General features: G+C 34.5%; 1 protein-coding gene, 1 long non-coding RNA gene and 1 pseudogene across 4 annotated transcripts in view; all 3 read left to right on the forward strand.

The window, feature by feature from the left end:
- Window positions 1-163, forward strand: part of LOC131929071 (uncharacterized) — a 3,678-nt gene extending 3,515 nt beyond the window's left edge. Inside the window, exon 3 of the long non-coding RNA XR_009383886.1 lies at window positions 1-163. This exon is cut by the window's left edge and continues 1,044 nt beyond it. This is a non-coding gene — a long non-coding RNA (uncharacterized LOC131929071).
- Window positions 164-5,401: 5,238 nt separating this feature from the next.
- Window positions 5,402-6,560, forward strand: LOC131929074 (microtubule-associated protein RP/EB family member 1-like; annotated as a pseudogene).
- Window positions 6,561-11,618: 5,058 nt separating this feature from the next.
- On the forward strand, window positions 11,619-14,270 carry LOC131929075 (uncharacterized). Of its 3 annotated transcripts, none has more exons than XR_009383888.1 (4): window positions 11,619-11,778; window positions 12,074-12,189; window positions 12,830-13,000; window positions 13,561-14,270. XR_009383888.1 is itself a non-coding variant. In XM_059285266.1 (4 exons), the coding sequence occupies exons 1-4, from the start codon at window positions 11,763-11,765 to the stop codon at window positions 13,761-13,763; spliced, it is 501 nt and encodes a 166-aa protein (XP_059141249.1). In that variant the 5' UTR covers window positions 11,619-11,762; the 3' UTR covers window positions 13,764-14,270. The 3 variants fall into 3 exon arrangements, 1 of the variants encoding a protein (XP_059141249.1); XM_059285266.1 differs by having other exon boundaries at window positions 11,619-11,773; XR_009383889.1 differs by lacking the exon at window positions 12,074-12,189.
- Window positions 14,271-27,506: the final 13,236 nt, after the last annotated feature.

Raw genomic sequence — 27,506 nt, forward strand, 5'->3', positions numbered from 1 at the left:
TTGTTGTGATAATGTGATAATTATTTGTGTTTTAAAACAAAATGAATGTACTTAAACACGAAAGCTATCCACCAACAGCATAAGTGCAAGTATATTATGAATTTAGCATTAATATACGATTATGTTAAATAATAGGGTGGACCATATATCCCATGATATTATGATGTGCAATTTTATAAACACTTAAGAAAAAATAAAAGTATATTTTTAACACGATCTAGATCATATGTTTATGATCACTTAATTATTTTTTGTGATACTATTATAACTAATGTTCATTTTTTTAAAATTTATTTTTATGTTATATATTTGTTTAAATTATTGGTTAGTTTGATTTTAATTAATTTGTTAATACGTTAACACAGAACGCATCCTTTCCATATAAGAGCACATTATTACCATATTACGTATCTGGTTTACACCTCACTTTATGTTTAGACATAATTTAACCATAGCGAAATATTTATTGTGTTTATGATACATTTTGTAACAATTTATTCCAAAAATGAATAGTCATTGTGTTTTTCTTTTTATTTTTAAACATAAAAATTGTAAGAAAACGGTCTGAGTGGTCGAATCGGTAGCTCATGGTTGCTGAACCGAAAAATCTCGAGTTCGAACCTTCGTTCAGATGAGGCTCGTTAGCCGAGGACAGCCACTCTTCTAGGAGAGACAATTCCTAAATGAAACAACTGCTGCCTTGTAGTTTGTTCTTGGTTGGACAAAGTCTATGGAAGAAAATCCAAAAAGAAAAGCAGGCTGAAATCGGAGTCAATGGCCTCAATGGTACATAACCAGTTGACACGAATACTTAACTGTGTTGTAGGGGATATCTCCCAACACTAAAATTAAGAACGAAGAAGAAGAAGTAAGAAAAGGTTTGTCACATTACTTTAAACGTTAAAATTGCAATAAGCAAAATGATATTCGTAGATTAAATCTAAGCTACGATACAAGATGTTCGCCCGCCGAAGACAATGCACCTTGCATCTAAAGTCAATGTTATTTTGGATACACTCTTGTGATCACATGACAGTTCTTTATTTAAACACTAATTGTCATGACGGAGCAAAGTTAATCAATGTGTTCATGCAAACCAGAGGCGTAGCAATGGGGGGGGGGGGGGGGGGGGGGGGGGGGAGGGGGGGGACATATGTCCCCGGGCGCCGACCTTAGGGGGCGCCAAAATGGGTTGTAAAACCAAATTAAAATGTCAATTTAGCTGCACTTTTTCAGTTTGAGGGGGGGGGGATGCAAATCGAAAAGTTGAGGGGGTGCAAATCGAAAAGATGAGGGGGGGTGGTGCAAAATTGAAAATTTGCTCCCGAGGGGGGCGCCAAATTGAAAGTTTGTCCCCGGGCGTCGGGAAGGGTCACTACGCCTCTGATGCAAACATAGTAGTATTACTGGTAAATACCCAGTTATGGCGTCTTTGGTTACATCGCACAAAGGCATCTACAAATTTAAGTAGTCAAATATACGCTAGACAACAGCCAGCAAATAAACGTTAACGTTACAATTGTGTTGATGATGCAATAAAAACACAATTTTTACATTACAAACCTGACGACCCAAACACCTTTTTACTTTCTCGTGTATACGAAGTATTGAGAATGTCGGAAAAACATAATTTTGCAATCTTGTCCAAAAAATCGAGATTTGCAAATTTTGCAAATCTCGACGTTTTACTCCTCACTGAGTCAGAAAAACATAATTTTGCAATCTTGTCCGTATGTCTGTATGTGTGTATGTGTATGGATGTGTGTGTGTGTGTAAACACGATACCTTGAGTACTAATAATATTCCCCACTATTGTGCACATTTTATTTGGCTTTCACTTGGTGAGCAATTCTTTTTTCTACGAGATTTTATTCTATTTTAAAAAGATTAAGTATTAAAATCATGTCTATATCCCGAGTTGCCATCCCCTGTTGTTTCATATAAGAATATTCGAGAACCTTTAGGGGAGAACACTCCCAGTTTATGTACATTACTTTAAAAATAGTGATTACAGTAGAGTTTCATGACTAAAAAAAGTTGCCCGCCAGATTATGTGTGTTTGTGTGTTTGTGTGTGTGTGTGTGTGCGTGTCTTTGTGTGTCTGTAAACACGATAGCTTGAATATAAATATTGTATCACATTTTTAGATCTGTGTCAACTTTTGAGCGATTTCCGATAACCAAAAGTGGAACTTTTTCTACTTTGAATTTTTCAAAACCTTATTTCCGATGACCGAAAGTAGTAATTTTCGCTATTTCCGATTCCTCAAAAAACGCATGTAAATTTTATAAAGTACTAATAATATTCCGCACTATTATGCACATTTTGTTTTGCTTTCACTTGGTGTTTCATATAAGAATATTCGAGAAATTTTAGGGGAGATCACTCCCGGTTTATGTACATTACTTTAAAAATAGTAATTACAGTAGAGTTTCATGACTGAAAAACGTTGCGCGCCAAATTAACATGAAAATGCGCTAATAATGATGGTTTCGCCTAATTTATTTACAAAATTTTGATGAATTAAAAAAAAAATGAGTCAAATCTGATTTCTAAAGGCATTGGCATCAGTTCTTGGCCCACGTGCAAAGTTGGAAACGACACGGTCAGTTAGCAGTGTTCAAAATTTTGCTCGACAGTTTCGATCTAAAACGATAGACAGAAAAGCAGAGAGAGGAAGCAAGTTAAGAAAAAAACCTGAAACATTTATTCACGAACATATTCGCACCACTGCTGAACAATCTACAGGCTTGGAATGTATGTATTGTAATGAGGTCGCGTCTAAATCTTGGATATTTACTGCCAAATAGACCTTCAATTATTTTAATTTAGCTTCCCACATACATATTAACACGAGAGATATTTGTCGTTGCTCTCTTAATGTAGAGGATAATATTTAAACTTCACATGTATTTTTGGTAAGGTAAGCTCGTAAAAAAAACTTTCATTTTATAAAGATAAAACACAAGTATTTTATAAAAACACCATACTAACAGTGTTTCACTTAGATCTATACGGTGTGTCTAATATCCGCCACCCCTCCTCCCCAAACCCTAACGGTTCGCCTTAACTCTTTCGACCCCTTAAACAACAAAAGCATATAATATCCGCCTTTGACAAACCAGCTACCCCCAACCCTTACATATCCCTGCACCGCCACCCCCATCCCTAAAACAACGGCCTCAACCCCTCTCCCCCTTACCAGATCACCCCTCCCCTCCCCCCCCCCCCCCACCGCTCCCCATTGTTTTTACAGCAATACCCAGTTGTTGGTGAACCAGGTTTCTATAATTAGACTGTGCCATCACTTTGTCTATCATAATAATCAACGTCATCACATACATAAGAAGTACCAATTTTGTTTGAAGTATTTTCAGGTATGAAATGATAAGAATAATCTAAATCCCCACCAAAATCCTCTTAAAAAACGTTTAAAGAATCCCTTTAGTATTTTAAATATCAAGGAAACAGTTACAATAATGATCTTTTTATACAGATAAAAGATGCAGGGATTAATCCATTCTCTAAGGCTCGTAAAATGTTGTATTTAATAACTTAATTTAAGCCAAACCTAAAGCTCGTTAAAACATTTCAGAACAAGGTAACTTTGTCATAAAATTTCATTTAATAGCTTAATACTAATATGACAGTGATTTGATATAGGTTGATTTTGTTGTGTGCGTGGAAGTATTTAATTTTACTTTTTGCTTCTCAGTATATAATTGAATACAAATATATTTACAGGCAGAACACACGCGTCTAAAATGAACGAATGGGTAAAACTGGTGTACATGTTCATTTTTGCACTGTTCGTGGCCTATTTTAATTATTTTGCCTTGATGTTCGGTTTATTGTCATCAATTCTATTTGACCTAGTTGGACCATATTTATTAAAATCTCTTGGATTTACTTCACGTAAGACTTTTTTTTTCAATTAATAAAATCGTTTTTATAACACTCTTAAATACAATATGCAATATAAAAGCAAAAGAAAATGTTTATAAAAATATGTATAGTAATGCACGTCAAAATAACTATTTAGAAAAGCGCAGGTTTATCATATAATTTCAGTAAGGTTATATAATACATAATTAAGCGACCCACGTTATTTTAAAGTTATATAAATAGATTTTTTAAAAATTTCTTCTTTGAATTGCATACATTAAAAAAGTATTTATGAATTATGTTTATTATAAACTATTCTTTTTTTAAATTTTTTTAAGATTCCATATTTGATTAAAATTTAATGCAATCAAATGACAAACTAATTTCACTTTCGCCTCGTTTCATACCGAATTTTGTGCAATATGGCGAAAAGATTCGCGTCTTATAATGCGAGCGCTAATTGTCTTTTGAAAAAAAAACTCTTGCTTGATTAAATACGTCAGATTTTATGTCAGCGGATCCATTACTACGTCTAAAATTTGAAAAAAAAAACCGTTTTGCTAGAAGTGGGAGGAATTTCGTTTGTAATTATAAATAAAATAGCCAGAGGCGTAGCGACCCTTCCCGGCGTCCGGGAGCACATTTTCGATTTGCACCCCTCCCCTCAAGTCTTCGATTTCCTTCCCCCCCCCCCCCCTCAAGATTTCGATTTGCACCCCCCCCCCCCCCCCTCAAACTTTCAATTTGCACCCCCCTCAACCTTTCAATTAATTTTTCCTACCCATTTTTGCGCCCCCTAAGGTCGGCGCCCGGGGACATATGTACCCCCTGCCCCCCCCCCCCCCCCCGCTCTACGCTACTGAAAATAGCCATGGGTACCCGTTTCACGTGAATTATAGACATATATATTTTTACTGTTATACCTATTTGGGAAAAATAATTTATAAAATACAAAACGCTATGTGCTTTACTACACGTTGAATGATATTAGAGACAAAGTAAAGAAACAACTAAATAGCTAAAAATCCGACACATTTAAAATAACATAGGCTACTAATACCTATTAGAAAGATTAAAACCAAATTATATACATTATTAGTCAACACAACACAATGTTAAATGCACTCACTGATTAAGAGACTTAAATCATTCCGTTAAAAACCCGGTTGTTCAATAGCCATAATTCAATGTGGACATTTTTTTTGCTTAGGTGGCATTCAGGGTGGCACCTTCGCCTCGTACATCAGTACTGCAGCCAAGAAAACCAGGCTGACTCGTAAGATCTTTGGCCTCCTCCAGTCGCTCGGCGTTAACCCTGACTTTAAAAAAATGATGCCTCTTGGTGGTTTCCTCGGCAGCTGTTCCGTCTTACTGATGCAGTATATTTTTTGCACGTATTGGGGTGGGGTTTAACTGCACATGCTCACCGTCCTGCAACACCATCGGCAACCGCCGCTCAACCTACCCATCACACACCGCCATCAAACACCAACATCGAATACCATCACGACAACCTTTACCAGACACCAACGTCAAGCACCATTCTCTTTACAGCAACATCAAACACCATTATATTACACCAGCCTACACCAACACCATACACGCCACTATTAAACACCGCCAAGCCATCGAGTTCGAATAGTTAGCCAAACACTAGGTTTCATTAAGGAAACTATACTAACGTTTTCTATTATCAGGGGGATATAAGTCTTGTGTCCGTCTTAAATGTTACTATTGTTAAAAAAAATGACATTATGATAAAAAAAATTTTAAAGCTACTCATCAACAAAATCAATTCAAGTTTATAATTTATTATTTATTAATAGATTTGAAATATTTAAATAGACAACATGTAATGGTAATAACACCTTATAAAAATAATCGTCAATACAGTCATATATCATGGCTGCTGTGAATGTACACAGCACAAATGCATCAGAAAATAATCTTAGTCGGCATGATATGATAGCTTGGATTAAGATACTCTTCAAACCAGCAACACAAAAATTGAAAACTATGTTCCTGTGCAGCCTATTGTCAGTTTATGGACTTGCTATTTCCTGGCAGTTTTAGTTTACGTTTGAAAAAAGTGAAATTCAACACAAAAATTGAGTATTAGCACATCCAGAATTTCAAGGTCCTGCAAGTGAACTTTAAGAAACTAGGGGTGGACAAGATAGTTCCTATTGAAAAACTTGTTAAAGGAAAGTTCCAAGACAACTTTGAGTTTGTTCAATGGTTCAAACGTTTTTTTTTATGCTAACTATGGGGGTCAAGACTATGATCCAGTTTCTGCAAGAGGTGGGGAACAACTGGGTGTGGCCAAACCTGGTGCATTAAACAAGGCTCCAACAGCTAAAAACCATCTGTCTCCAAAACAAGTCAACCTCCACCTCAAAGAACTGTAAAACAAGCAAATAAAAGTCCAGCCAGAGATATGATTAGAAGATCTCCCGGAGCAGTAAACCATGCTGGTGGGGACAATCATGTAATAGAAGAACTAAAAGGACAGATTGAACTGTTAAATATTGATAAAGAGGGTTTGGAAAAAGAAATGGGATTTTTACTTTAACAAATTACGTGAAATTGAGGTAATTTGCCAAGACAATGAAGGGATGACTCACATTAAAGAAATAATGGACGTTCTCTATGCAACTGAGTCATCAGTGCTCTGAATTGAAGATGTCCTTTTACAAGTAAATTGATGAAGAATTTGCTCCACCTGAAGATGTTCCAGAATTCGAAGGAGAACAAGAAGAATACTAACAAATTATTTGAATTCCCACAGTCTGTATTTTTTTTTTACAAAAAAAAAAGCCTAAAATAACTGCTTTCATTTGCATCATCTTCATTCATTCATGACCTTGTAAATATAAGAACATAGGTATAAAATTTCCAAAAAACAAACTGTGTGGTGCAAATGTTGAAGACTCCCATAAACAAGAATCTGCTACTCACGAATGAATGGATTCAACAATTTAGTCAAAAAACAGATAATTCTACCCTATGTCTGTATTTAAGTGTCGCTGGTGTGTTTTCCTGAAGTTGTAATGTTCACATTTTTGTAACTGGTAATATGTCCAAAAGTAACTATCTCACCAAATATTTCTTTTTAGTGGGAAATAAATAACATAACTACAATGCACTACGTAGCAGCATTTCGAGTATAAATTTAAAACTAAATACCAGTACACTTGTATTTTATTTTATTTTTTGTTGGTAAGTGAATGAAATCAAAGTAATAGCTTCTATATAACTCTCTGGGACTGGTTTTCAATAAGCTTGTACTTCCAGTAATTGCTTTAACATGGCTTGTATTTTGTTTATTATTCACATTATTTATTATAACACTTTTCAATAAAATGTCCTCCAGTACTTTATTTTTAATAGATAATTTAGGAATAGGAATTTTGAGAATATTAAAATAACATTTCTTCAAAGAAATTCATCTGCTTGTCTAACTTTAGTTCAGTCTTCAGTGGATTACAGAATAATTAACACATACTAATGGTTGAAAGTTTTAATTTTTAGATATATTTTTTTATATAGCAAAATTCTGTTTTAGATGGTATTGTATTTAAAAACTTAAATTAATCCTACAATGAAGATTGATGAGACATGTCAAAAATAGTGTTTACAGATCAGTTAACAACAGAGTTTTCCCCGTCTGTGTAATTTTTTTAACTTGTAAAAAATGTAAAAATTAAACCAATTTTTTTTTTGCCATGGTACCACAGCGCACTTTAAGAACAGCAGGCTTAACCTTTATCACCTGGAATCTTCATTTCAAAATGTTATAACTTAGACAAAGAGAAATTATGTTGAGCATGTTTTAGAACTCTGCTTTAAGGTGACTTGCATGTTTGAAGCTGGGCTTCTTCAAAGTCTGTGATTAATTTTGTCCATCTGTTATTTAGTTTATTTTTCAGCTGCTTTGCCTTTAAAAATGTAATTTTTTATGCAAGTGAAAGAAATATATCCAAAACAGATTTAAAATTACAATATTTGATATCTGGCAAGCAGATTTCTAGCTCCTAATAAGGTCAGTTTTTCTTTTTGTGCCTGCAAGAATATACTCATTCTGTGTGGCAAGTTTTGACATGACTTGTGACATCGATTACTATAATTTTATGTGGGAAGTTTTCAAACATGGTTATCACACAAGAGTAAGTGAACAAAATAAGTTAAGGGCTATTATTAATGTCATGTGTATCTGTTTGAGAACAGTTAAAGCATTTAAGGGCTTGCCTTTCTTGTAAGTTGTATACATCTTTTGAGCTAGACTTTTTTTACGAGAAATCAGTATTTTCTAGTTTACCTTTAACTATTTTAACCCTTTGAGCCCGCCAGGCCGATAAACCGGCTTCAACATTAGGCATATATGTCCGAAAAGCCGGTTTTCCGGCCCGATGATCTAGCGTCATATTCCTAGCGGCCTGTATACCGTCTAATTAAATATAATTAGCGGAAGACTGACTAAAACTGCGCATATGTCTTTTGAGTGGGGGAGTATGATTTTAAAAATTGATTTTTAGGAAAAGTGAAAGCTGAGCCACAGCCGTCGACTTCATCACATAAAGTTGGTGCAAAAGATGAAGCAAAAGACCGAAATATCAACAAAAGAAGTAGAATGACTGCATCTCAGGCAATACAACTACTTATTGATTCTGATGAAGAAGATAATATTCCTGGTCTATATTGTGATGATAGTGACGTTGAATTTGAGACTGAACACAGTGACATTGAAATTGACTGTGACAATGAAACTGTTCAAGTACGTTCTGATGCATGTGGTGTCAAGGACACAAAGACTTGCCGAAACGAAAAAAAAACATGCGAATTTTTTCTTTGCATCGGGTCCGGCAGTGATAACTGTTTTGAAAGTTATCACACAAAAGTGGACTTCTGGCGATGAACTAGTATGGCCAGGTATCAATAAAAACAAAACAATTACTAAATGTACATTGGTTTCTTCTATGTTTTATCAAAACAATAATTATGTGTTCGTTTTATATACATTGTTCTGTTCAAACATTGTAAAGAAAAAATAAAGTATTTCAGAATCTTGCTGCATTGTTGTTTGATCCTGAGTCTGGATACCGAATTTGGCTTGATTATCTCAAACGGTTCAAAAGTTATAGGCAAAGTTAGAAGCAGATAAGTGAAAATCGGTTTGGGCCTGGGAGCTCAGGAAATACGAGAAATTAGATCAGGGAGGCCAGGGCTCAAAGGGTTAATAAAAAGACCAAAAGAAATATTTTCTACTTTGCCAATTTTAGGGCTTATAAATTGACTTATTTCAGTAATAAATGTCACTACCTGTGTAAAAAAATTTAAAAAGTTGAAAAAAAAATCCCTATCATATGAATATATTCACTCTAAGTAGCCTACTTTTGTTGTGATAATGTGATACAAATTTAAGTTTTTAAAACAAAGTGAATGTACTAAAATACAAAAGCTAACCACCACCAACATAAATTCAAGTATATTTTTTGTATTTTGCTTTAATTTTCTATTATGTTAAATAATAAAGTGGGCCATATGTTCCATGATATTATTGTGTACAGTTTTATAACAAATTAGGATGCAACAATAAAAATATTTTCTTTACCACGATCTAAATCATATGTTTATGATCATTTAATTATTTTTCATATAATAATATTCTCACTAATTTTCATTTTTTTTGTTGTATTTATTGTTATGTTACGTTTTATTTTAAAGACCAAAAAAACTTTTTATCTTCAAATTATTGGATTGTATGTACTAGCTTGACTTTACTTAATTTATTAACACGTTAACATAGAACGTATCCTTGCCATACGAGGACATATTATGACCATATTACGTATCCGGTTAACAGGTCACTTTATGTTTAGACATATAGTTTAACCACAGCGACATATTTATTGTATTTAGAATAAGTTTTGTCAATTGTAATAATTAATTCCAAAAAATGAATTGTCATTGGGTTTTTCTTTTTCTTTTTAAACACAATAATTGTATGAAAACGGTCGGCGTGGTCGAGTCGGTAAAGCTTATGGTTGCTAAACCGAAAAGTTCCGAGTTCGAACTTTAAGGCAGAGGAGACTCGTTAGCTCGGGACATCCACTCTACTAGGAGAGACAACTCCAAAATCAAACAACTGCTTCCTTGTTGTTTGTTCTTGGTTGGACAAAAGCGATCAAAGCAAACACAAAAACATAACCAGGCTGAAATCAGAGTCAATGGTCTTAAAAGCGCATAACCAGTTGACACGCAATATTTATTGTGTTGTAGGTAATCCCTTCCAAAATTAAAATTTAGAACGAAGAAGAAGAAGTAAGAAAAGGTTTGTCACATTACATTTAACATGTTAAAATTGCAATAAGAAATATGATATTCGTAGATTAAAACTAAGTTTGTATAGACAGGGTAAGTGGGCTTGCCGAACATTAGACAATCCTACCACATCAGGGGGACGAAACTAGATTAAAGGGTTAGCTAGGCTATGGATGAAAGGGTTATGAAAAAACACCTGCGTTCCAAGGTAGCCGTTCGCTTTGTTTAGCGGGCAGTCCCTAAAGAGGAAGATGTTCGCTCTATGTGGACAATACAACTATCAATTAAAGTCAATAGAGATGTTTTGGTCACGCCCTGGTGATCACGAGACATATGTTTATTTAAACGACAGAAAAGTCATTGCAGAGCAAAGTTAATCACAGTGTTCATGCAAACAGAGCAATATGACTGGTGAATACCCAGTTATGGCGTCTTTCGTTACATCGCACAAAGGCATCTGCAATTTTAAGAAGTAAGATATACGCTAGACATTCAACAGCCAGCAAAGAAAAGTTAACGTTACAATTGTGTTGATCATGAAATAAAAACACAATTTTTACATTACGAACCTGACGACCCATACACCTTTTTACTTTCTCGTGTATACGAAGTATGGAGAAAGTCGGAACAACATAATTTTGCAATCTTATCCACATGTCTGTGTATGTGTGTGTGTGTATATATTTATATGTATGTGTGTGTGTGTGTGTGTGCGTGTCTTTGTGTGTCTGTAAACACGATAACTTGAGTACCGTTACAGCTAGGTTGATGAAATTTCATATATAAGTATTGTATCACATTTTTAGATTCGTGTCAACTTTTGAGCGATTTCCGATAACCAAAAGTGGAACTTTTTCTACTTTGAATTTTTCAAAACCCTATTTCCGATGACCGAAAGTAGTTATTTTCGCTATTTCCGATTCCTCAAAAAACGCATGTAAATTTTATAAAGTACTAATAATATTTCGCACTATTATGCACATTTTGTTTTGCTTTCACTTGGTGTTTCATATAAGAATATTCGAGAAGATTAGGGGAGATCACTCCCGGTTTATGTACATTACTTTAAAAATAGTAATTACAGTAGAGTTTCATGACTGAAAAACGTTGCGCGCCAAATTAACATGAAAATGCGCTAATAATGATGGTTTCGCCTAATTTATTTACAAAATTTTGATGAATTTAAAAAAAAAATGAGTCAAATCTGATTTCAAAAGGCATTGGCATCAGTTCTTGACCCACGTGCAAAGTTGGAACGATACGGTGAGTAATCACTGTTCGGAAATTTTGCTCGACAGTTTCGATCTAAGCCGACGGACAGAAAGACACAGAGAGAGGAAGTAAGTTAAGAAAAATCTTGATAAATTTCTTCACGAACATATTCGCACCACTGCTGAACAAACCACAGGCATGTAATGTATGTATTGCAATGAGGTCGCGTCTAAATCTTGGATATTTAAACCAAATAAACATATTAACTCGAGAGATCGTTTTTGAAAGGTCACCACATATTTGTCGTTGCTCTCTTAATGTAGAGGACAATATTTAAACTTCACATGTATTGTTGGTAAGGTAAGCTCGTAAAAAAAAACCCTTTCATTTTATAAAGATAAAACACAAGTATTTTATCAAAACACCATACTAACAGTGTTTCACTTAGATCTATATGGTGTGTCCAATATCCGCCACCCCTCCTCCCCAAACCCTAACGGTTCGCCTTAAATCTTTCGACCCCTTAAACAACAAAAGCATACACTATCCGCCTTTAACAAACCAGCTACCCCCCCCCCCCCCACTCATACATATTACTTCACCACCACCTCCATCCCTAAAACACCCTTCTGCCCGCTCCCCATTGTTTTTACAGCCATACGCAGTTGTTGGTGAACCAGGTTTCTATAATTAGACTGTGCCAGCACGTTGTTTATCATAATAATCAACGTCTTCACATACATAAGAAGTACCAGTTTGAAGTATTTTCAGGTATGAAATGATAAGAATGATCGAAATCCCCACCAAAATCCTCTCAAAAAATACGTTTAAAGAATCCCTTTAGTATTTTAAATATCAAGGAAACAGTTACAATAATAATCAACTTATATTTCATCTATTTACCAAGGTAACTTTGTCATAAATTGTATATAATAACTTAATTTAAGCCAAACTTTATGCTCTTAAAAGATTGTATTAAATAACTTAATTTAAGCCAAAACTTCGGCTCTTAAAATATTGTATTTAAATAACTTAATTTAAGCCAAACCTAAGGCTCGTAAAATGTTGTATTTAATAACTTAATTTAAGCCAAAACTTAGGCTCTTAAAAGGTTGTATTTAAATAACTTAATTTAAGCCAAACCTAAGGCTCATAAAATGTTGTATTTAATAACTTAATTTAAGCCAAAACTTAGGCTCTTAAAAGGTTGTATTTAAATAACTTAATTTAAGCCAAATCTAAAGCTCGTTAAAACATTTCAGAACAAGGTAACTTTGTCATAAAGTTTCATTTAATAGCTTAATACTAATATGAAAGTGATTTGATATAGGTTGATTTTGTTGTGTGCGTGGACGTATTTAATTTTACTTCTTGCTTCTCAGTATATAATTGAGTACAAATATATTTACAGGCAGTACACACGCGTCTAAAATGAACGAATTCGTAATGCTGGTGTACTTGGCCGTTTTTTCCCTGTTTGTGGCCTATTTTAATTATCTTGCCATGCTGTTCGGTTTATTGACATCACTTGTATTCGGCGCAATTGGACCATTTTTATTAACAAATCTTGGATTTACCAGACGTAAGACTTATTTTTCAATTAATACAATCGTTTTTATAACACTCTTTAATATATTGTACGATATAAAAGCGATAGAAAATATTTTTTAAAATATTTATAATAATTCACCACTAAAAAACTAATAAGATAAGCATAGGTTTATCATATAATTTCAGTAAGGTTATATAATACATAATTTAGGGACCCTCGTTTTTTTAAAGTTATACTAGACTACCCATTATCTAGTTAGATAACTGGGTTTCGGGGGTCATCCATAAATGACGTCACGTGTGTGACTTATCATCACAAAATTCCCAGACCCCACATTCAAAAAGACGTTTTTTTATCTTTTAAAAACACCGATTTCAGCTGAGCATGGGTCTGACCACATTATCCTTTCATTTACTGACGTCACAGGTGACCTACTCATCTCTACTTCTCCTGCCCAGTGTCCCGCCAAGTCTCCGACATCATATATCATATATGCTCAGAATTTTAGCACAAATGTCTCAGTAATGCAAAATTAAATTAAAAAATTGCCTATGGGAAGCTAACTAATTCAATGTGGGTTTTTTGTTTAGGTGGGATTCAGCGCGGCACCGTAGCGTCCTACATCAGCTCTGCAGCCAAGAAGACCAGACTTACTCGTAAGATCTTTGGGTTACTCCAGTCGCTCGGCGTTACTCAGGACTACATGAAAATAACGCATCTAGGTGGCTTCCTCGGCGGCTGTTCTGTCATACTGATACAGTTGGTGATTGGTCTGTATGATGCCGGGGATTAACTGTACAAGCTCACTGTTCAGCACCAACATCGACAACCATCGCTCAACCTCACCATCACACACCGCCATCAAACACCAACATCGAATACCATCATGAGAAACCTTTACCAGGCACCAACATCAAACACACCACTGTTCAACACCGCCAAGACGAGTTCGAATAGTTAGCTAAACACTAGATTTTATTAAGGAAACTATACTAACGTTTTCTACTATCAGGGGAAATAGGCTAAATCTTGTGCCTGTCTTATATGTTACTATTGTTAGGAACAATGATCTAAAAATAACAGATGTGTTTAGAAAAAAAGTGGATTTATCAAAATAGAAAAGCTACTCATTAACAAAATCAATTCAAGTCTATAATTTATTATGTATTTATAAATTTAAAATATTTAAGTGGACAACTTGTAATGGATAATAATACCATACATTCCATCATATTATTATGTGCAGCTTTATCAATAAGTTATTTAAATGTAAAAACAAAATATATTTTTTTCTAACACGATCCCTATCGTATTAATATGTTCACTGTGTTTTTGTTGTGATAAAGTGATACTAATTTTCCTTTGTTAGACTGAGAAGCAATTAAATAGGATATAGAAATAACAGATGTGTTTTTTTAACAAAATTGAATGTACTAAAATAAGAAAGCTATCCACCAACAACATACATTCATGTATATAATGTATATTGCATTTATATACTATTATGTTAAATAATAAGGTGGACCATATATCACATGATATTATTGTGTGCAGTTTTATAATTAAATTGGGATACAAAAATAAAAATAATATTTTTCAAGTCGATCTAAATCATATGTTTATGATCGTTTTATTTTTTTACTTTTTTGTGTGATAATATTATCACTAATTTTCATTTTTTTTAAATTTATTTTTATGTTATTTTATTTTCAATGTGAAAAGAACTTTCTTTTTCAAATTATTGGATTTTATGTGCTTGTTTGACTTAAATTAATGTGTTCTATATGAGGGCATATTATGACCATATTAGCCAGGGGCAGCCACTCTAATAGGTTAGACAACTCCAAAATCAAACAACTGCTGCCTTGTAGTTTGTTCTTGGTTGGACAAAGTCTATGGAAGCAAATCCAAAAATAAAGCCGGCTAAAATCGGAGTCAATGGCCTCAATGACGCATAACCAGTTGTCACGTATACTTAATTGTGTTGTAGGGGATACCTTTTAGCAGTAAAAAAGAACGAAGAAGAAGAAGTAAGAAAAGGTTTGTCACATTACATTAAACATGTTAAAATTGTAATAATAAATATAATATTCGAATATTAAAACTAACTTTAGATAGACAGTGTAAGTGGGCTTGTTGAACATGAGACAATCCTACAACATCAGTTGGACGAAACAAGAACAAAGCAGTGTTTCTTCCAGACTTTTTTCTCCGGGGGGGGGGGGGGGGGCACTTGAAATTTTCGGGGGGAGGGGGGCGGTAGACTTTCATCGGGGTGGGGGGGGGGCGGTCACTGTTAAAAGTATATATTTTCTTTATATAAATTTCATTTCGTTCGGGCGGCGGTAGAATTTTTTCGGGGGGGGGGGGGGATGCCTGGAAGAAACTCTTGATCAAAGGGTTAGCTGGGCTATAGCTGGAAGTGTTATGAAAAAAAATTTCATAAAAAACGTTTTAAGAACAAGCTTTTATGTACTAATGCACTAAAAAGTAGAAAATAAATTATACACTACTATTTAAATTACTAGAAAGAAAAGCGTGGGTCACTTTAGTATCTATTGGATACTTTTACTAATGTTAAGGAAGACACCCACGCTTTTCTTTATAGTAATTTAAATAGTAGTGTATAATTTATTTTCTACTTTTTAGTGCATTAGTACATAAAAGCTTGTTATTACAACGTTTTTTATGATTTTTTTTTCAGTACTTTACATGTTTTATTTACAATAGAGTTACATGACTGAAAACCATTGCGCGCCTATTGAACATCACGTTCAGTAGGCGCGCAATGGTTTTTGAACGCAGCCATTGAACGTGATGGCGCAGCTATTGAAGGTGATGACGCGTGTGGTGTGGTTGGCTAGACATGCCTACTAATTCGGTCCAAATTTTAATTAATTCACAAAAAATTAATTAGGCATCCAATTAAGTCAAATTTAGTTTCAGATTGCATTGTCTTTATGTCTTGACCCACGTGTCAAATGTGAATCGTATCGGTCAAGTAGAAGTTTCCGAATTTTCACTCCTGCGTTTCGATCTAGACTGACGACAGACTGGCGACGACAGAGGAAGTGAGTTAAATAAAAGCTTGTAAAAACACCCACATTGCCAGGTAGACGCTAGCTTTCCTGGCGCATACATGCCCAACAGGGGAAGATGTTCGCTCTATGTGGACAATACAACTTTCATCTAAAGTCATGAGTGATATTTTGGACACACTCTTGTGATCATGTAAAAGTAAAATTCCTTTTCAAACCTTATGGGATATGGTGCAAGTGAAGTAGAGTTCACCTGTTTCTGTGACCTCGGCATATGAAGAGATAGTGTAGTCAGCACTATGACCAGACGCCTTTACTTTCCCTAACGTGAGTTAGGTACCCATCAGAGTTGGGTGACTCAGGGATGGTCTACTGACTTGAACTGGGATTCGAAATGATCACGAGGCGTATGTTTATTTGAACGACAATTGTCATTACGGAGCAATGTTAATCACAGTGTGCATGCAAACAAAGCAGCATTACTGGTGATTAGCCAGTTATGGCGTCTTTCGCTACATCACAGAGAGGCATCCGCAGTTTAAAGATGTCCGATTTACGCTAGACAACAGACAGTAAATAAAAATTAACGTTACAATTGTGTTGATGATGCAACCAAACACAATTTTTACATTACGAACCTGAAGACCCAATGACTTTTTTGAAAACTATTTCACGTGTTTTGAACATTAATGTAAGAAGACTTTCATGATTTAATATTTTCTTGTATTTAATTCGTTACTTTTGATTTTTAGTTACATTATTTTCTGGTTTTTTTTTTGTGTGTGAAAAGTCAGTTAATGCATTTTGTTTGCCCAATTCACACACACACACACATATATATATATATATATATATATATATATATATATATATATATATATATATATATATATATATATATATATATATATATATATCTTTATTTACATTTTTTCGGCTTTATGTTAATTTGTGCAGTTTCTGCCTTTAGGGAATAACTAAAGTTCCTTTTATATAAAAAAAAAATAAATCGTTGTGCAAGTCATGAAATTATTGTAAAGATAAAATATTGTAGAATTTCAACACAATTTTATTCAATAAAACTTAGTAACATCGTAAAAAATATATCTATCCATCCAAGATTATTGGCTTTCTTAGACAAAAAAACTCCTTAAGAGGGGTTTTATTATGCTATTATTATATTATTTAATATTAACATTTTTAAAAATCGAATTGAATATCTCTAACTGTGATTGATTCTTTGATCTGTACCTGTCTTGACAAAAGTTTTGATTTCGTTTTTTTAAGCTGTTTTTTTCCAGTCCTGCGTGAAGTTCCTTTTCCAAACCTGACGGTCTATTGGGTAAGTGAAGTAGAGTTCATCTGTTTCTGTTACCTCGACATATGAAGGGATAGTGTGGTCAGCACTATGCCCAGCCGCCTTTACTTTCCCTAAGGTGAGTCAGGTACTCGTCAGAGCTGGGTGGACTCAGGGACGGTCTACTGTTCGTTCGAATTGAATATATCAAAAGTGAGCTTAAAATCTACTCTAATAGTATTTTATAAATAGAATACTGTGAAGCTTTATGGTAGACTAAGCAACTCTTGTGGCAAACTGTTCAAGACTTGTGGTTAAATTGGCCAGTGGTAAAACAATTGTCTTGTGGTTTAATGGTCATTCATTTAGGTTAAGTGGTCAAGAACTGTTTCTAAATGGTTAAGTTTTGTGGTTAAATGGTCATGTGGTGTGGTTAAATAGTTGAGTCTTGTGGTTAAATGGTTGAGTCTTGTGGTTAAATAGTTGAGTCTTGTGGTTAAATGGTTGAGTCTTGTGGTTAAATGGTTGAGTCTTGTGGTTAAATGGTCAAGTCTTGTGGTTAAATGGTTGAGTCTTGTGGTTAAATGGTCAAGCCGTGTGGTTAAATAGTTGAGTCTTGTGGTTAAATGGTTGAGTCGTGTGGTTAAATGGTCATGTCGTGTGGTTAAATGGTCAAGTCTTGTGGTTAAATAGTTGAGTCTTGTGGTTAAATAGTTGAGTCTTGTGGTTAAATGGTTGAGTCTTGTGGTTAAATGGTCATCTCGTGTGGTTAAATAGTTGAGTCGTGTGGTTAAATGGTCAAGTCGTGTGGTTAAATGGTCATCTCGTGTGGTGAAATGGTTGAGTCGTGTGGTTAAATTGTTAAGTTTTGTGGTTAAATGGTTGAGTCGTGTGGTTAAATAGTTGAGTCTTGTGGTTAAATGGTTGAGTCGTGTGGTTAAATGGTTGAGTCTTGTGGTAAAATGGTTGAGTCTTGTGGTTAAATGGTTGAGTCTTGTGGTTAAATGGTCAAGTCGTGTGGTTAAATGGTCAAGTCGTGTGGTTAAATGGTTAAGTCGTGTGGTTAAATGGTCATGTCGTGTGGTTAAATGGTCAAGTCGTGTGGTTAAATGGTTAAGTCGTGTGGTTAAATGGTCATGTCGTGTGGTTAAATGGTCAAGTCGTGTGGTTAAATGGTTAAGTCGTGTGGTTAAATGGTCATGTCGTGTGGTTAAATGGTCATGTCGTGTGGTTAAATGGTCAAGTGGTGTGGTTAATGGTTGACTCTTGTGGTAAAATGGTCAAGTCTTGTGGTTAAATGGTCATATGTGGTTAAATGGTCATGTCGTGTGGTTAAATAGTTGAGTCTTGTGGTTAAATGGTCAAGTCTTGTGGTTAAATGGTTGAGTCTTGTAGTTAAATGGTTGAGTCGTGTGGTTAAATGGTTGAGTCTTGTGGTTAAATGGTCATGTCGTGTGGTTAAAAGGTCAAGTCGTGTGGTTAAATGGTCAAGTCGTGTGGTTAAATGGTCAAGTCTTGTGGTTAAATGGTCATCTCGTGTGGTTAAATGGTTAAGTCTTGTGGTTAAATGGTCAAGTCGTGTGGTTAAATGGTCGTGTCGTGTGGTTAAATGGTTGAGTCGTGTGGTTAAATAGTTGTGTCGTGTGGTTAAATGGTCATGTCGTGTGGTTATATGGTCAAGTCGTGTGGTTAAATGGTCAAGTCTTGTGGTTATATGGTCATGTCGTGTGGTTAAATGGTTGAATATTGTGGTTAAATGGTTGAGACTTGTTTCTAAATGGTAAAATGTTGTGGTTAAATGGTCAAGTCTTGTGGTTAAATGGTTGGCTCTTGTGGTTAAATGGTCAAGTCTTGTGGTTATATGGTCATGTCGTGTGGTTAAATGGTGGAGTATTGTGGTTAAATGGTTGAATATTGTGGTTAAATGGTTGAGACTTGTTTCTAAATGGTAAAATGTTGTGGTTAAATAGTCAAGTCGTGTGGTTAAATGGTCAAGTCTTGTGGTTAAATGGTTGAGTCTTGTGGTTAAATGGTTGAGTCTTGTGGTTAAATGGTTGAGTCTTGTGGTTAAATGGTTGAGTCTTGTGGTTAAATGGTTGAGTCTTGTGGTTAAGTGGTCATGTCGTGTGGTTAAATGGTCAAGTCGTGTGGTTAAATGGTCAAGTCTTGAGGTTAAATGGTTAAGTTTTGTGGTTAAATGGTTAAATGGTTGAATATTGTTGTTAAATGGTTGAGTATTGTGGTTAAATGGTTGAATATTGTTGTTAAATGGTTGAGTTTTGTGGTTAAATGGTTTAGTATTGTGGTTAAATGGTCAAGTCTTGTGGTTAAATGGTCAAGTCTTGTGGTTAAATGGTTGAGTCTTGTGGCTAAATGCTTAAGAATTTGGTTAACTGTACAAGAACTAAGTGCTAAAATTATTTTTTCAAGTATTAAGTCAAGCGGAAGGCAGACACATTATATGGTAAAAAGCTCGTTCTATAGTAATGTGTTAACAAGTTAAATAAAATGCAAACTAGCACATACAATCCAATTATTTGACAAATTTGACTTTTCACACACACACACACAAATAACAATAAATGCAAAAAAAATAATAATTAGTAATAACACTATCACAAGAAAAGAACTTAGGCTGAATGTAAATATATGATTAAAATCGTGTTGAGAAGAAATATATTTTTATTTTTACATCTTAATCACTTGTTAATAAAACTATACACAACTATGTGATAGAAATATTGTCAACTTTATTATTTTAAATTTATTAAAACATAATACATTATAAACTTGAATTAATATCTATGATTGATAGCTTTCAAATGTTCATACATTTAACTTTTTTCTAAACACATCTATTATTTATTTATCATCTGTAAATACTTCACAAGTGTAGTTAATTCTATGTGTCAGCTACGTTTCTTTAAAGCTAGAGCTTAGAAAACTAATCTATCCTAAAGGACGGGTGGTGTTTAATGGTGGCGTTTGGTGTTATATAATTTTGTTTGATAGTGGTGTTTAATACGGGCACATGGTGTTTGTGTAAGGTGGTGTTTGATAGGGGTACATGGTGTAGGTGTAAGATGATGTTTGAAAATGTACATGGTGTAGGTGTAAGATGGTGTTTGAAAATGTACATGGTGTAGGTGTAAGATGGTGTTGGATAATGGTACATGGTGTAGGTGTAAGATGGTGTTTGATAATGGTACATGATGTAGGTGTAAAATGGTGTTTGAAAATGTACATGGTGTAGGTGTAAGATGGTGTTTGATAATGGTACATGGTGTAGGTGTAAAATGGTGTTTGATAGTGTTGTTTGATAGGGTACATGGTGTTTGTGTAAGATGGTGTTTGATAATGGTACATGGTGTTGATGTAAAATGGTGTTTGCCAATGGTACTTAGTGTAAAATGGTGTTTGATAGTGGTGTATGATAGGGGCACATGTTGTTTGTGTAAGGTGGTGTTTGCCAAAGGTACATGATATTGTTCAACGATAGTGTTCATTATGGTAAACCTTGGTAAACAAAGACCAGAAACTTTATCACAAAGACGGAACAGATTCCTACGATGCCCCCGAAAATCATAATTTTGTCAACGGCGTTCTTGGCACCAACCGACTGGAATATTCCCAAGATCTTCAGGTGAAGTTTGTTCTTCTTCGCTACCAGGCTGAGGTGCGACGCCAGAGTGTTAGCTGCAATGCCACCTACACGAGAAATGTCCGTATTTAAGATATTGAGATCAGTTGCTTTCCTGTTGTATGTTCTTTTTTTAAATTTAGATTATGTTATTGGGAGGTCTCTGCTAAAAGCCATATATATATATATATATATATATATATATATATATATATATATATATATATATATATATATATATATATATATAAAAAGATATATATATACATGTATATATGTATATATGTATGTAAATAAGTATGTATATATATATATATAAATATATATATATATATATATATATATATATATATATATATATATATATATATATATATATATATATATACATGTATATATGTATATATGTATGTAAATAAGTATGTATATATATATATAAATATATATATATATATATATATATATATATATATATATATATATATATATATATATATGTAGAAATCATTATAAAGCACCAATATAGAACACCAATATGAAATACCATCATACAGTACCATGACAAAACTCCTATATAAACCAATTGAATATAAAACATTTGCACGGCAACAAAAGTCGTAGTAAAAGCAAGAATCTTTATGGACTAAGACCCTGAATAATTAAAATATCTGATGATGCCATAAAATAAATCTTGACACCAAATTTTGTCTGAAGTGACTAACAGCCGTTGATACCGTTCACATGATACATCGCTAAACTGAATTATCGATAAGAAAATGATAGTGAGGTTTCCATTTCTAGCGATATCGCCATTTTGGTTAGGGTTAAAAAACAAGGATCAGGTCAGGGATAGAGTTAATATTCGGCTTTGGTTTAGGGTCAGTTGTGAATCGTATTGAATTTTTTTCAGTTTTCATGAAATCGAAAGACAAATTTTCAGAGATTTTTTTATAATAATATCAAGCTTTGATATACTCTTTTGTATTACGCAAAACAGAAGATTTAAAAAAAAAATTAAATCTACTTATGTGGGCTAACTATAAAGAAAAGCGTTGGTCACTAAATTATGTATTGTATATCCTTACTAAAATAATATAAGAAACATACCCTCCTGTTTATCGTTATATGGAGGTACTTTATTTTATATTAAAAACATTTCCTTTTCTTCTTTTAATATAGTGTTTAGTTATATGGAGGAACTTTATTATAATATATTAAAAACATTTAATTTTCTTCTTTTAATACATATTATATAAATGCTAGTTATCATAAACGTTTGTATTAATTAATTGAAAAAAATTCTTACGTGTTGTAAATCCAAGACGTTTTAAAACATAAGGTCCAACAATGGCAAATAGAGCTGACGTCACGACGCCGACTATTGCTGCAATGTTGCTGAGGTAACCGACAAACAGTAAAAAAATTAAGTAGGTGACCAATTCTGCCCACAGTTTCATTCTTAGACTGGCCAGTTCTGCCTGTAAAATATGCTTGTATTAAATTAGGAACTCAGTTTTAGAGGGGTCAGTTCTGCCTGTAAAATATGGTTGTATAAAATTAGGTACTCAGTTTTAGACTGTTTTAAAATATGTTTGTATTAAATTAGGTACTCAGTTTTAGAGGGGTCAGTTCTGCCTGTAAAATATGTTTGTATTAGATAAGGAACTCAGTTTTAGAGGGGTCAGTTCTGCCTGTAAAATATGTTTGTATTAAAGTAGGTTCTGAGTTTTAGACTTCTAATAAATTACAACCACGCTCTAAATATATTCACAAAATCAGCCCATATAAAATTACTTATATTGTTTCAGTCAATAGTTGCTAGATCCTTCCAATCATACAAACTATATATCTATCTATCTATCCATCTATCTGTCGGTACCTCTGTTCGGTCGCCCAACCGTCTCCTGACTAGAACCCGGGTTCGAACTCGAGACTTTCAGATTAGCCGTCTAGTGCTCTACCTCTTATGGTAGATTATGGGGTCAAAAGTCACGGGACGGACTGGTGGGGGTGGGTGTGGGGTAATTATAAAGGACACTTTTATATAAGTGATAACACTTGTATGGTGTTTTAATAAAATACCTGTGTTTTATTCTTGTAAATTGGGGGGTTTTGTTTATTGGACACTGGCGAGGATTTCGAGAGGCCCTTTAAATATTTTTAAAATCATGCGGTGTGTGATTAAAATTAATAATGGTATAAAATTCTGATTGTTTGGTTGTTTTTTTTTTTTGGACTTAAGAAAAGAGTGGAAGTATTTTCAGTAATTAAACATAATTTAAAAAAAAAAGACAAAAGCAATAATGGCGACATAAACAATGACACTCGATAGGCTTGTATACGTTTTATTATACCAAATGTAAACAAAATGGCAGAACTAGGTCATGTGAATTAAAATAGCATTCTGAAATTTAAAAACTTTATCTGCAAAGTTTTGTAAAAAATAACTATCTATTACGGATTTCCTATTCAGCCAATCAATATTTGTCTTACGAACGTGAAACATCCGGTTATAACTAAGGCTTGATGAAAGTAAATCGAAAGGTAGCCTTAAACTCAAAAAATTATTTTCAAGTTCTCTGGATTTGCAACTTTTATAAGATTGATTTTTAAAATATTAAACTTCTGAATTATTTTTAGGCTTAAGTTATTTTATTTTTATTTTTTACGTCCCCTATGAAGTCAGAATATATATTTTTTAAACGAATTTTATCCAAGTAAACAATAAAATATGATACAAGGATTACCGTCAACTCGATTGTCTCCAATGAGCTTACCTTAACAACAGATTATGTGAAATTAAAATATTTACTGTCCTCTACATTAAGAGACAATCAACAAATAATTTGTGACCATTCAAAAACGATTCTCACATTAATATGTATGTGAAAAGCTAAATAATAACAATGTCTGTAGGTCTATTTATTTGACAAATCAAAGATGAAGACGCGACCTCAGTATCATACATATATTACTATAGATTGTTCAGCAGGGGTGCGAATAGGTTCATGAAGAGGTGTTTCGATGTTAATAATAGTTCGCAGTCTTAAAATGTATTCTGTACGAATATGATTATACAATGGTGTTTGGGTGTTAGTAATAGTGTATTCTGTACGAATAAGTTCATACAAAGGTGTTAGGGTTTTAACAAATACAAGTTCACAGTTTTAAAATATAGCCTGTAATGTAAGAAAACGTTTATACAATGGTGTTTGGGTGTTAACAATTGTGTATTCTGTACGAATACGTTTATACAAAGGTATTTGATGGGTGTTAATAATAGTATCGCTGTAGTGAAGTGCATTATGCCCGAATAGGTTTATACCAAGGTGTTTAAAAGTAAAATGGTGTCCTGATTTTGGCGTGCTTTAGCTACTAAATAATAGAAAAATCTAGATTCCTTGCATCTTAATAAAACATAAACTCTCATTTAGTCCATCCCGATGTTTGTATTTGTGAGAACATATTTTCAAAAACGTTGGTCAAACGTTAATGTAATAAATGGCGTAGATATTCCCGCAAATTTTGGTATGTTGACTACTATCTTCCACTTTAGTAATCTGTGCAACTGATGTTTAACGTAAACAAATGTAATAAGGTTTACCTTTATAACTTACACCATCATGGGATGCTTGTCATAATGATATTATATATAAACGACAGCTATTAATCATAATGTTTATTAATTAGGATGAACATTATATGATTTTTATTTTATCAACAATGGTCATTTTATGATGATTAAGTTACCTTATGCCAAGTTGATACTCCCAATTTTTTTCGGAAAAAGATGATGACGAATTCCCCTGTTATGCCGAGGTTATTGAAACAGATGAACTCTACTTCATCTGTCCCATATGTCTTGAGCACGAACTGGTGAAGATGATGACGAATGAAGCGTGTATTTGTAAGTTCAAAGTTTTAACCCAACTGGATATTTACCTTCACCGAACTTGTCTCCAATGTTTTCGTTATTAGGACGCCAAAGTTTACTTATCCTCTACAACCCATGTCTTACAACACTAGTTTAATAAAACACTGACACCCAACAAAGAATTCCATGTCTCTCTCTCCCTCCCCCCCCCCCCTCTCTCTCTTTCTCTCTCTGTCTCTCTCAACTCCTGCTATAAAAACAAACATCACCCCCCCCCCCTCTACACGTTTACATAGATGCTTCCTCTAATAACGGGTTGACAGGTTGGTTCAATGGCCAGGATTTTTTATGGGGGTTAGATGTACTGGTCAGCAAACCTTGCCAGATAAAGTTGCGCCAAGTCAGGCCAAAGATGTATTTGTTTTTTGATCTACGTTTGTTGCCAAACAAAGATTGTTGATTTATTTTGTTGGGTTAGATTGTGCTTTAGGAAATATAAAATCGATATCTCGCCTTCAAACCCCCACCCCGTATCCACCCCCATCCGCCTCCCAAAACAAAATGCGTCTTTAGTGTCTATGTGGGGGGGGGGATTAACGGATGAACAGGTTTGAATAATTCAACGACACAGATGGAGAGCTTGTTGTTTAGAAGAGTTACTCTATCCTAGCCTTAAGGCCACCCTAACGTAGTCCCACACCGCCATTAATACCACGTCATATCCTCAACATGAAGAAAAAAACTGCTGAGAAATTACGTTTTCTTGTAACTCAAACCTGGAATGCGTGGTTTGACGTTAGAGCGCACGGCTTCTAACCCAAGGTCTAGATTTTGGATCCTGGGTCCGAGTCTGTAGGGTGTCGTTGAGTTCACTCAGCTCTGATGGGTACCTGACTCATGTTTGGAAAGTAAAGGTGGTTGGGTATGGCGCTTAATACATTATCCCTTCATACGTCTATGCCGAAGTAATTGAAACAGATTAACACTACTTCATCTGCCCCATGTGTCTTGGGTACGAACGGGAAACTCTGTTGATGATAAATCTGGTGATGATAAGTCTGTTGATGATAAGTCTGATGATGATAAATCTGTTGATGATAAGTCTGTTGATGATAAGTCTGATGATGATAAATCTGTTGATGATAAGTCTGTTGATGATAAGTCTGATGATGATAAGTCTGTTGATGATAAATCTGTTGATGTTGAAGGCTAAGAAACTGCTAAATAACTAAGACTTTTCGTATAAGTGATTTTCTTTTTTTACTCTATAAATGTGAAAAAAAAGTGACTTCACATTGTCTTCAAACTTTTTGCTCTGAAAGTCATAAAAGACCTCAACTGACTGACTTTGTATTGACAAAAGTCATTTGTTTGTAAACTTGACCGAAGTCAAGCAAATTATTAGTTTCAGATTGTGGTCTGCAAAAATTAAAAAAGAAACTTGACATTTTAACAAGTATAAACAAAGTTAAAAAAAAGATTTCTAATTATAAAGAAACTTGATCAGGATATTGTAAACAAACGAATTGTTGTATTATATTCTTTTGTGGTGGTTTAAAAATAAACTTTAACTGAAAGATGAGATTTTTTTCTGGAACTAATAATTGGAGTGTAAATAGCACGTGAGATGTAGCAATTCGAGAGGTATATCTCTGGGGGCCACAGGACACCAGCTAATCAGGGGCTACGTTTGTGCCGCTCACGAGCGGGTTGTTGACCGATGGGTTACTGCCCCTGTCTTGATGCTGGTTGAATTCTGGGGTTATCGGCCCGTGTTTTTTTGTAACGCTAAGTTATCTTTCTTGATTGTTGATAGCTGGGGATTTTCAGACTCTGGTTGTTGATAGCTGAGTTGCCGCCCTTTGCTTGATAATTGTTGAGTTGCCGCCCTTTGCTTAATGCTATATGGGTTGCTGCGCCTGTTTGTCTTCTTCTTCTTCTTCGTTCTTAATTTTTAGTGTTGGAAGTGATCGAGCCTTTTCGGCCAGAGGGTTTGAACTCGAGCCTTTTACGAATTTATCAACCATGAGCTTTTTGCCGACTCGACCAAGCCTCCATCACAATTAAGTATACGTGTGAACTGGTTATGCGCCATTGAGGCCGTTGACTCCGATTTCAGCCTGCTTTTCTTTTTGGATTTGCTTCCGTAGCCTTTGTCCAACCAAGAACAAACTACAAGGCAGCAGTTGTCTGATTTTAGAGTTTTCTCTCTTAGATGAGTTGCTGTCCCCAGCTAACGTGCCTCATCTGCCCGAGGGTTCGAAGTCGAGACTTTTCGGTTTAGCAAACTTGAGCTTTACCGACTCAACCACGCCGACCCCTGCCTGTTTGTTAATACATGGGTTGTTACCCCTGATTGTTAGAATATGAGTTTCCACCCCTGGGTTGTCACCCCTGGTTTTTGAAACCTGGGCTAACGCCCCTACTTCTGTAAAGCTGGGCTTTTCGTGTTTGTTGATAACTGTTTCCACCCCTGCTTATTAACCACTGGGTTGTCAACCCTGTTTTATGATAGTTGGGTTGTCGAACCTACTTGTGGATACCTGAGTTGTCATCCCCCGGCATATTGATAAATGAGTTAACGCCCCTGGTTGTTGACGACACGTTCCCTGGTCTACTGTAAGACACGATCCCTAGAGTCCGACTTTTTGGCAAGAATCCTACATGTTCTCAAGTATTCAACATGT

This window comes from Physella acuta, unplaced genomic scaffold (genome assembly GCF_028476545.2).
Source record: "Physella acuta isolate Inbredline_101_S28 unplaced genomic scaffold, ASM2847654v3 ptg001590l, whole genome shotgun sequence".
Classification (NCBI taxonomy): Eukaryota; Metazoa; Mollusca; class Gastropoda; family Physidae; genus Physella; species Physella acuta.